The 11,469-nt window shown below is 44.8% G+C and overlaps 2 protein-coding genes across 7 annotated transcripts in view; one reads left to right on the top strand and one right to left on the bottom strand.

Moving 5' to 3' along the window:
- Positions 1-7,452, top strand: part of LOC116387569 (CTD small phosphatase-like protein) — a 13,339-nt gene extending 5,887 nt beyond the window's left edge. The window contains exons 2-8 of one of the 2 annotated variants that reach the window (XM_031854808.1): positions 679-830; positions 962-994; positions 1,963-2,064; positions 2,885-2,941; positions 3,332-3,424; positions 3,919-4,104; positions 4,243-7,452. In XM_031854808.1, the coding sequence (XP_031710668.1) occupies positions 679-830; positions 962-994; positions 1,963-2,064; positions 2,885-2,941; positions 3,332-3,424; positions 3,919-4,104; positions 4,243-4,368 (749 nt within the window). In that variant the 3' untranslated portion in view covers positions 4,369-7,452. The remainder of the gene's footprint in view (positions 1-678; positions 831-961; positions 995-1,962; positions 2,065-2,884; positions 2,942-3,331; positions 3,425-3,918; positions 4,105-4,242) is intronic. The other variant, XM_031854809.1, reaches the window with a different exon arrangement.
- Positions 7,453-8,731: 1,279 nt separating this feature from the next.
- Positions 8,732-11,469, bottom strand: part of plcd1b (phospholipase C, delta 1b) — an 8,793-nt gene continuing 6,055 nt past the window's right edge. For all 5 annotated transcript variants that reach the window (XM_031854805.1, XM_031854806.1, XM_031854803.1 and 2 more), the window contains exons 9-15: positions 11,263-11,424; positions 11,018-11,177; positions 10,782-10,898; positions 10,466-10,644; positions 10,183-10,315; positions 9,534-9,683; positions 8,732-9,332 (exon numbers count right to left, since the gene is read on the bottom strand). In XM_031854805.1, the coding sequence (XP_031710665.1) occupies positions 9,241-9,332; positions 9,534-9,683; positions 10,183-10,315; positions 10,466-10,644; positions 10,782-10,898; positions 11,018-11,177; positions 11,263-11,424 (993 nt within the window). In that variant the 3' untranslated portion in view covers positions 8,732-9,240. The remainder of the gene's footprint in view (positions 9,333-9,533; positions 9,684-10,182; positions 10,316-10,465; positions 10,645-10,781; positions 10,899-11,017; positions 11,178-11,262; positions 11,425-11,469) is intronic.

Genomic DNA, 11,469 nt, shown 5'->3' on the forward strand with positions numbered 1-11,469 from the left:
CCCGCGGTTCGACACCGAGCTTTTATTAATAGTGACAAGTTGGAACCCCCCCCCCCCCCCCCCCCCCCCATCTCTTGTGCACGTCCAGGCTGCTTCAGTCACTCACCTGCCAGCCGAAACACGGGGAGGCGAATGTAAGCACGCTTTCAAAATGGAGACTCTTTAAGACCAATCAGGTGAAGGGATCCACGGCAGGGCAAAGAGGGGAGGGGGAGAGTGCGTGTGGCTTCCAACTTGTCACTATTAATAAAAGCTCGGTGTCTGATTTAAGCCCTGCGCCGTAGTGCTGGAATGACGCTCTGAACTGTCGCTATGTGTGACGGATGAAGTCACCCCAGCCAGCCACGTTATTTTCTGATCAGTGGTTCTGCCAGGCCGGGTCAACAGAACCCAACACTAATGCCAGTTAATCACACAGTCAAGGTCCCACCTATTGTTGTGAGTCAGTGCAGCTCACTGCCACTGTGGTCACTTAGGAGGATTGCAATCGACATAAAACCGTTTGCTCCCAGTCACTCCAGCAGCGTCCACAGCTCGGCATGCAAATGCCCAAAAGTAAATGCTTCCCAGCTTCGGCATGCTCCAATTTTTTTTTTTTTTTTTAATGACAGAACATCGATTTGCATATCCACTTGTTCACCCTCTCCGCTCTCCCACTCCCTCCTGTTGTTTTGACAGCGTCCCAGTCGAACAGCAGCCTGAAGAAGCAGAGGAGCCGGAGCATCTTCAGCACATTCTTCTGCTGCTTCCGCGACTACAATGTGGACCCGCCAGCCAGCAACACCAGCTCCCTGCCTCCACCTGTCGAGGAGAACGGATCGCCTCCCAAGGTGGTGCCGCTGCTCCACTAAACGCATGCTATTTGTTTGTTTGGGATATTGTCTACGATATTATCTTCTTCTTTTTGTTCTCCTTCCTGCCCCTGTTTTATGTATGAGGGTGTCTCTCTCTTGTGTTGTAGTGTGACCAGGTCGAGGTCATCCCTGTCCCTAGTGTATGTATTGCCTTTCCTTTTCCTTTTTCCTTTGCATGCAGGCTGAGTGGGCTGGTGCTGGCACATCCTGTCTGTGTGGGCTCCGGTGCTCCTCAGAGAGCTTTTTGCTCTGCTACCACACTGCGGTTCAGTACCGGCTGATCGTAGCACTGGCTGCATGGAAGGGTTATATGCACCTATGGGCTTAAATGGCGTCTCAGTGCCTGATCTGCATGGGAGACACTCCTGGTGGTTTGTATGCTTTTAGAAATACTGAGGCACTAACTGTCTTAACAAGTTAAGTGTAAAAACGGTTTCCATTAATCGCCTCAGGTGCTTCCATGCAAGAAGTAAATCCATTTATTGTGCTGCTTATCCGTGCAATTGGATAATATATGTAAGTAAGAGTTGAGCTCCACGGTAGTGTTTGCTTCCTCAGCTAAACGGGTGAAACTAATAATCCAGTTACTCAAGAAAAGGAATTCTATGTCTGGCCAACATACCGGTTAAATCCCCCATCAGTGACTTTATGAGGTTCAACATCCATCCAAAGTGAAAGTCTTTCTTTTTTTCTTTTTTTTTTAACGTAGTTCCCACATGACTTCATCCTATCACGCTCACACATGAATTAGAAGTGTGATGGCATTTCTTTAAACAAAAGGTTAAGATTTGAGTTGCTAAACTTTTAGTCAGTCTCCACAGATTTGACAAAAATATGAGACGATTGATGGCGGTGCTTTCTCTGAGTAGGTGGCTGTAGCAGGGGGGGGATATCCGGTGTTGTAGAGTCCCATAGAGTGTCATTTATGAAGCAACGGCTCCATTAAACACATCATCTCAGCTGCATTGTCACCCATGGAGATACCCTTCATAACACGGTGTTGGCTTTTCTGCTCAGGCTCACACATTAATTTGTGCAGACGATATGTCTTCTATCATTCTCTCTCTCTCCATTTATCTGACATTACCTGCCTCGTCTTTCCCCACAGCCACCAGCCAAATACCTCCTACCAGAGATACTAATATCCGACTATGGCAAGAAGTGTGTGGTGATCGACTTGGACGAAACGCTCGTCCACAGCTCATTCAAGGTGAGAAGAGGCTAAAGCTCCAATAGAGGTTCACTATTGATGTTGTGCACACTTCTGCCACTGTCAGTGCACGGGCCTTCTGTGTAGCAAAGACACAGACGGCCCGTTGGCTTGACAGTCTTTGCATAATAAATCCAATTTCTCAAGCGAAAGAAAATCCTGAAAACATTTACCGACATCATTGTAAAGCATACAGTATATATGCCTTACAATGAGAGTATAACATGATGTATATCTACCATTTTTGTCTTCATATCCAAAAGTCAGCCAGTAACCTGCAGGACGTCAACGCTGTGTTAAACCCCCTTAAAACACTGTGTAAACAAAGCCAGGAGAGGAGCAGGTGGTGGAGGATGTGCTGTAGTAAGAAGAGGGGGCAATGTTGCAGAGCAGGGTGGTGTCTTTAGTCTGCCGATGTGGGTAATCTCCTTAAGCTTTAAAAAGCATCGTCACAAGTCTAGTATCAGTGGCTGTTTTTGTTACAATCCAGAATATGATGCGTGTAGTCCTCGTATTGCTCCGCTTCCTGTTTATCCGTCCTTTTGTTTTTCCACTCAATCCATCCTCCCTCTGTCCGGTTGCGACTGAGGGCGACCACCTCGCTGCCTGTTCAGTTAGATTAATAGAGAGGTTGCAGGAGGACAAAGAGTTGGTTTATATTTGGCATAAAAGAGACTTGATTATTTTCTTCTTCCTTCCAGAGAAGTTACAATCTGTGAATTGCAAAGTTTTAGTGCTCCTAGCAGGACCTCTGCTGGTCGGTTGTGGTACTACACCAACTATCTGAATGACACTGACCCGCTGTTGTTTCTTCTTGCAGCCCATCAGCAACGCAGACTTTATTGTTCCGGTGGAGATCGACGGTACCGTTCATCAGGTATTGTTCTCACACACACACACACACACACACACACAATAAAAATACATTTTTAGTGAAGTACATCAGGGTCAAGAAGTCACTTTTGCTCCCACGTGAAGCTACCGAAGAGACACTGGCTGTGATCCGGTTCAAGTAATCCAGGATAGGCTGTGTGTATCCTGGTTGGCCTATTCACGATTACTTGCACTGGGTGGCAGTCGCTGGGCGAAGAGCATCTCAACTGAGTGAACATGATGTCTCTTAGAGAGGATTATAACAGCACACTGTCCAAATACTGCTATTAAATTGCGTGAGTCATACTTTCAGCCGTACGTTGCTCTCTCAACACTCGTGTTACACATGCATGTTTCCTCTGACCTGGCTTAACACCCGCGGTGTGTCTTGCAGGTGTACGTGCTGAAGCGACCCCATGTGGACGAGTTTCTCCAAAAGATGGGCGAGCTATTTGAATGTGTCCTCTTCACAGCCAGTCTTGCCAAGGTGTGTTCAGACACGTCGTCTGTGCTTGTGACACGTGTGCTTTGGTTACTAACCAGTTCCTGTGGAGCAACATTTTCCCATTTCCTTCTTCTGGTATATTTCATCTGCTCTTGCTGTCTGAATGTTCACACTTCCTCTGCCTCGCTCTCCATCTGTGTCTTTTTGCATCTTATCCAATAATGTATGGGTAAGTGTAACGAATGAGACGGAGACATAACCATGTGAAGGGCCTCCTGTTTCTGTAGCATCAGATGTTCTCCGTGCTGAGTTGACGGCTAGCTGTCGCTTGTGCTTTTTGTGTCATAGAGTAGTATTCTCTGGGGTGTCGTCGGGTAAACATAACCTGCTTCCTTTTTGGACTATTAGCGTTGCATTTGCCAGTTGTTCTTGTTGGAGCTCTAGCTGAGGTATACACCACCACAAAGATTTTTGATCTTGATTTAAATGTATCGCCGTAGTTGTGACGTGTTCCATGTCTGTTTTGGTTGGGACAGTATGCTGACCCTGTGGCAGACCTGCTGGACCAGTGGGGCGTGTTCCGAGAGCGACTCTTTAGAGAATCCTGCGTTTTCCACAGAGGGAACTACGTCAAAGACCTCAGTCGGTTGGGACGAGAGCTCAGCAACGTTATCATCGTTGACAATTCGCCCGCCTCTTACATTTTCCACCCAGAAAATGCTGTGAGTTCCTCAACCATACGTTGTTGTTGTTTTTTGGTTCTGTTCCCATGTTTCGAATGCAGTGGTGGTCTTCTTTATAAAGTATGAGTTGGTATTAGAAGAAAAGCTAACTGCAGGTGGTGTTCCCGTCTCCCAAAGGTCCCCGTCCAATCCTGGTTCGACGATATGAATGACACGGAGCTCCTGGACCTGCTGCCTTTCTTTGAGGGACTCAGCAAAGAAGAAGAGGTTTACGGAGTCCTGCAGGATCTGAGAGGCAGGTAGCAGGACACACCACAGCGCCGCCCGCCGCCGGTGCTCTCCATCCTCCCCTCTGTCGATCTCTGCCCTTTTTCTACAACCACACCTCTCAGACTCAGGCGGATCGTCCCACAAGCGCCCCTCTTGTCTCTGCCCCAAGGGGACGCCTCGGGATCTTAACTGTGGAAACCTCCATGTAACCCCCCCCCCCCCCCCCCCCCCCCGTCTAACCTGGTGACTGGCTGCCTTCCGAGTGCCATCAGAGAAAAACACTAAAATATCCCAGGAGCACTGTGTTTCACAACAAAAAAAAAAAAAAAAACACACCAGAAAGTGTACAGAGCGTCCTAAGTTGATAACAGTGGGGACAAAATGCTAAGAGAAATGAACTCTGGTCTTCATTTTTAAACCAACAAAGTTTTACTATTCGGTGAAGTGCTTATTTTAAAACCAAAAAAACAACAAAAAAAACCGCCCAACAACGTTTTGTTTGACATTTCTTTTGTGGTTCCACACAAAAGTCTGAGAAGATCTCGTCCTCGTATTGTTGCTATGCAGGCAGTTTGTGGCAGAAGGAAGGACTGTGACTCTCTTTTCTTACTGAATGAAGTGCCTTGTGTGAATGTTGTTTATATGGGGAGATATTTTGTACTTGGCATATTTCCAGAGTACTTCAGTCTTTTCACACAAAATATGCTTTAAAGTAGACAAAGAAGTACCTTCATATAAACGTTTGACTTTCTTTTGTTCTTTTTGATTCATCAAATGCTGGGTAAATGTCTCCATAATATTCTTATATTATTTTTTCCCCCGGCATGCTTGTGCCATTATATAGACGTGACTTTCTTTCTTTCTGCTTTCATTATATGTAGAAATATTTTGTTTTTGGCGAAGGAGTACATTTGCAATTGTGAACTTTTTGCCCCACCTGCAAGTACAGTAGATCTTCAGATGACATTGTGCCATTTATCTTCTGTGTCCCCCACACACACACATATCTAATTGTATTATTTGCCAAATAAGCAAATTCTTTTATTTATTTATCAGGCTTCATATCTTTACCAGGGGTTCAGCCATAACTGTTGAACCATTAGTAGTACGTATAGCATTTTAGGATTTATTCTTTTGACAAATAGTGTTTTTATTGTCACGAGGTCTTTGTCATGTTGTGCTTATCATAAGGCTAGCTGTTAGCCCGCTTCATCTTCTCTTTTTTTCCGGGGGGGGCACACATAAGTGGTGCTGCTTCACCCTCAGGGGATGATCCTTCTCAATAATGCTACACAGTTGCAAAGGTATCCCTTTTGTTGATTCAAATAGTCCGGGAACTGACAGCAAATGGGTCGAGTGCCATGTTTTTATTGTTCCACGAAGTCAGTCTCTTTAGGGAAGACAGGACGGCGTTGGTTGGAGTCTGTCAGTGTTGAAGTAGCACCATTCTCTCTTGATTTACAAACGGCGATGGCCCGGTCTCGACCAGTGGAGACGATGTGCGATGTTTACCTTCCCAGACTCTTCTTACCTGCTCTTCACCTCAGTGCCTACGTTTGAGAGGAGCCACGCCAACCGGATGCTGCAACATTAGCTACCATGGCAATAACTTTTCTTTTTTTTTTTTTTTTTTTTAGAAGGGTTGGGGTTTTCGTTGTCTCGAGCACTTTGACAAGGTTCCGTTGACACTAAAGGGCGGCCTGGTTATCACGAGGACTTTTAGTGTTCATGATTGAACCTTAACACATTCATTTCTCACATTATTTGACCCGAAAACTGGACATACACGTATAAGTTAGTGTAATTGTTTTTTTGGTTTTTTTTAACGAAAAACTGAAACAACTTGAACGATGCTTGGTCTTTTTCAACAACAAAAGCCAAGGACCTTGTATAGTGATCTACATTGCCATACATTATCAGCTTTTGTTGTGCAAGAAAGTTTAAAAAAAGGAAGAAAAAAATAAAGATAGAACGCCTTCCAAACCTACAGATGAGTGCTCAGTCCTGGCTGCTCCTCCAGATGTTAGGGGCCGGCTCTAAGAGGAGCATTACTCGGGCACCGCAACAGGACTGTGAGGAACCTCATCATAGCATTTTCGCCTGTGGAGGCACAAAGCAACGCTTCTCCATCAAGTCCAAGGTTACATCTACAAGTTCTAGCATCGTCTCATTAGTACTTTCTTATGGAGTGTGAAATCAACAATGAATTCTCATTATGAAAGACCTACACTACTTCATAATTCAGCTCCTACAGGCGTATTGAAATATTTCCTTTCTTTTGCAGAAGCATTTGTGTTGGTGGTGAGCTCATGATGGTTTCAGTGCAATCTCTTCTTTTTTTTTTTTATAAGAAGTGACTCTTCTCAACCTGACCTTCCTCTGAAACATGTTTATCATTGTGATATTTTTCTACCTACCTTTGTCAGTATTTGGTTTGAAAAGTTGCATATTACCAGTTGTATCCAGCTTGTTCTCCCCTTCCTTTCAGATCTGTAATGTCCCCGTCTTGCCTCTGGTAAGAATTCTCAGTCAGGTCTCGTCTTTCCTATCAGGGGGCGCGCGCGCGTGTGTGTGTGTGTGTGTGTGTGTGTGTGTGTGTGCGTGCGCGCGCGCACAGGCATCATGTTTGTGCTAACTTTCAGTTTTTCTTTTTTGTATCACCTCACTCATAATCACACCATTTTGTATTGATTTAACACCATGGTTCTACAACACTTCAGTTGAAGTCAGTGTTTTGTTTTCTTGGTGAGGTCATTCACTTTCTATTTTTCAAACAAAAACGTGTCTGTTATGGTTGGCTTACTTCGAGTGCCGGCAGCGTGTTTTCATCCCGAGCATCACTTTTTTCTTTCCATAATAAAAAGGATTCATTGAAACAATGTCATGTCTACATTTTTTTATTTTTTATTCAAATGTATGACACGGTACATGAAATATGGCCAAAGATCATCACTTCAAACTGGTGTGATTGAGGTTTCCAATGTCTGTACCTGATGTGCTCTGATAACTCAAAAAGTCCTGAGAATGTCACTGTGTTCTGTTAGAATAAGCTCACTGTAAAATGTTATACATTCATTTCCTTCCAATCACGTCACAATAAAGCACATTTTTATGGAGGAATGTCGCTTGTCTTCTGTCAGCAGCTTAATGGCACGTTTAAGTGACCTAAATGAGCTGGCACACTGAGGTCACGTCATGTTAGGACAAGCTTATTTGATCTTGTGCAAAAATGTCCGTCAACAAATTCAATTTAACCTCCAATAAATTAGATTTGTAGCCACTTAAGGGCAACAGGGACAAGCTGTCTGCAGACACCTTTTACTTTGATATGGCAAACGTGTTAGCCTACAGTTATGTACATCCATTCAGCAGGTTTGGAGCAACATTAGCATAAACTTGGGGTGGTGTTTCCGACCACCTGATGAATGCAAGTCCAATATTTACCCGTGATATGTCTCTATAGCTGCTAAATACGCCACTATGTTGACTAGGAAGTCGCTAACTGTGTCTGCCGTTTGGTGCTGAGCAGGCAAGATGGCTGCTTGTGGCCAAAAATGACGCCGTGAAAGTGAACCAAAGGTAAAGCAATGAGCTGGAAGAGGCTTAAAAAAACTCCAGAGTGCTTAGGGGGAATTGCAGAGTGGATAGTTACTAAATGTAACCGCTCTCACATTCAACAAGTCATGCAACCCCATCATTTAGGACAAACATTAGTTATGGCTGCTTTATGTACAAAATACATAAAATATCCTTACAGTAGTCAAAGGCTTAAATGCCATTCAACCGTGCGCTAACCCGTGAGCGGTGCATTTATGTGCATCACCTCCATGACTTCCTTTTGATTGTTGGAGTAACACTGTGTACCAAAGGCGTGTCCATCCAATGTTGACTAGGCCAATGGTTTTATTCTGTGGAAAGGCTGAAGCTCTTTTCCTGTTTGCACAATATAAAGTGTTTCAACACGGTACTATACAGTTGTAATATTCCACATGAGTCCCAGGATTATTAAATCATCTTTAAAGTCTTATAAGACTACAGAGACAAAAGTTTATCCTCAGATAAGTGAGACACAGTTTAGTTCGAAGTGCTGGAAAAAGAGTTACCGCCTCCTCCAGTCAGTCGTCATTTCGTAATCTTATCCTGTTAGACATTTGTATGAAATTGTCATAACTAGCATATCATTTACCAAGTTGTGTGTTTCGTGAAGGCACAGTGACCTTTGACCACCAAATTCGTGGACGTTTGTGCCACATTTGAAGAAATTCTCTCCAGGAGTTCCTGAGATAACACGTTCGCAAGAATGGGAAGGACAGATGGACTAGCTCCTCCGGCCACGGCTATCACCGGCGAGGAGATATTAAAAAAAACAAAAAAAAAAAAAAAAAAACAGTGAGAGTTCATGTTTAAAACTTTTATCTTCATCTTGATTTACAAAAAGAAGAAGTCGTGACGATGTTACATGAAAAAAATAACCACACTAAAATGACTGATGAATACAAAGCACATTGTTTCCATGTTGGCTTATGTTTCTCCAGAATTCATAAAAGGGTCATTTAAAAAACTTAAATAGACAATACATTAACAGACTAGAAATGAGGGACACCGTTGAAGGTGTAATGTCACTCATGTGGAGCATTTTAAAAGTTTGGCAAACCTGCTGTGGATGTGCAGCATTTGCATGCATATACCCACCTCCCAATGCAACTTTCCAGTTGCAGATGGGAGTCCTTTAGCTTGCTGAGAAGATTGTGGTATTTATCTGACGTTTAGAGTAGCAGCTCAAACTACTGGAATGAAGCCAATAAGTTAATCATGAACTTAAAACAATAGAGGAAAAAAAACAATTAATCAACAGCAGAAACGGAGGCTGTGTTTCGGAGGTCCTTATTTCCCGTCGGTGACGTCTCACTCGGCATCAACGACCATAATGTGTACAAAGAGTCCAGCTGAGGGGAGGACGTCTCCGTTCTTATTGAGCAGAGGCACGTGTCTGTATCCTGTGTGGGAGCACAAAGCGGCTGCAGTCAGTGGTGAAGACGGTGAACTGAGCTCTCTGTGCTCGACCAGAGAAGAGGACAGCTTGAGTTAATTTATGAAGTGTGAAAACAAGGAACTATTTTACATCCTGAAGGGATAACAGTGAGGCGGAGGGAAAACAGAACATTTTGCAAATATCCGCTGCCAGTTGCTGAACTCACCCATTTTTAAGCTGTTGAATGGAAGTGTGTACTGCCCAACAAACTCATTATCAGACGTGGAGTCGTGGTCTTCAACGGCAAAGCGCACCAGTGCTAGCTCTGGTACATACACATCAAGCTGGAAGCTTTCATTCCACGCTGGGTTGAAACCTTCAACCGGGGGGGGGGGGGAAAAAAAAAAAAAAAAAATGAAATGTACCGTCAGAAGTTGTGAATCATTCATTTGTGACGCATTCCGGCTCCAGTTATTGGGTGATCTTTTAACCAGCCTGCTCTACTTCTGCCTCAAGGGCTGCCCTCGTCTCCCAGAGTGCATTTCGGGGAAAAAAACACCCAGAGGGCGTAAATACTTTAGTTGTATGCAGCTGTGAGTTTTACATGTTGAAGACGGATACACAGGGTAGGCAGAGCAGGAATTTATTTCCCCCCCAGTAAACAAGAGGCAACAGTCTTACAACTGAAGCGAAATGCCACCATTGTTGTGGCTGCATTGCATTCTGGTCTCCTGAGGCTACTACAGGTAGAGACATGTTCTGAAGTCACGCGTCATAAATGCAAAAACACAAGTATAAAACCTTTTGGTAAACTGCATTGGCAAACAAAAGTACAGTACAAAACACAAGAATATCGCGTTTGAAGGGAAAGGTACCGTTGTTTTCAATCGCGATGGTCTCTTTCTCGGCAACATCAGCCGGCACTCCGTACACCTGCACTTTAACCAACGGGTCCACAATGGAGGATTTCTTCTTGTTCACTTTGGGGAGCTGCTGGGCAGATATAACCTGGCGACAGGGAAGGGTACATCACGTCAGTGAAAGATCCTTCCCGATCTCAACTCTGCACAATGCTGAACGGCGTGATTTGTGAACGGGAAGCGCGACAGCGAATGTCAGTCAATGTCAGTGCGCTTCATTGCAGTGAAAAACACTCACCATGACATGGAGCGTCTTGTGCTTCAGCCAGTCTCCTCGGGTCAGGGTGATGGGGTCGAACTCCGTGGCTACGTCCCTCATGAAGGCCGGTTTCAGGATGTAGCCGCTCTTTCCGTTAACCAGGAATCTGCCCTGGTTGACATCCATGTCTGTGCAGGCTGTCTGGAAGTTTAAGGCCACTGAAAAGGAAATAAGAAGAAGACGCAGGGGCAGAATGATGAATCGAAAATAAGCCAACGTCTCCCATCAGTTGGTTGTGACATTGGACTGTACACGTGATGGATTGTAATTCCCTCCTTGCGTCAACATCGTGTACCTATTTGGCAGCCGGCGTTCCACAGAGGCACTGGGTTGTAGTTGGAGGAGTCGGTCCTGGAGCCTCCTGGATAGATGCGGCTCAGCTTGTCCACGTTGTGGTGGATGTAGGAATTGGCTGCAGAGAGCACATCGAGACAGAAGAACAGCGTCATCTACTGAGCTGAAAAGCTAGATCCTGATCTTCTATCATAAATCTAGACACAATAACATTTGAGTGAATCCAGCCTTCCTCACCCGACTCCTCTGCCAGCGTCATGGCCTTCTTCTCCTTGAAGGACGACATCTCGTAGAAGCTCAGGTTCCGTTTTGCGTCCTCAAAGCCGTGGAAGTGGACACTCTTACAGTAAACCACCATGTCAGACAGCTCTTTCGCTAGTTTCAGCTTCTTTTTCGCCTATGCATCAACAGGGAAATCAAGTGTCGGTACAAAATAAACGTCTAAAGAAATGTTAGCGGAGGTCACCTGTGCGACGCCCCACCTTTCTCTTCTCTTCCTCCTTCTGTTCGTCCTCCTCGTCTTCATTATTCGACTCGTCCTCCTCCGTCACGTCCGTGTCATCAGCCGCAGCTGCCTCGGGAGCGAAGCTGGCCTCCAGCTTGTTTAATCTCTTCCCTTTGATCAGGAACTTCCCCTTCAGCTCCTGAAGTGGAACAGTGTAGGCCCGTGAGCAACTTGACATCAAAGC

Source organism: Anarrhichthys ocellatus, unplaced genomic scaffold (genome assembly GCF_004355925.1).
Source record: "Anarrhichthys ocellatus isolate YVR2014 unplaced genomic scaffold, GSC_Weel_1.0 scaffold15, whole genome shotgun sequence".
Classification (NCBI taxonomy): Eukaryota; Metazoa; Chordata; class Actinopteri; order Perciformes; family Anarhichadidae; genus Anarrhichthys; species Anarrhichthys ocellatus.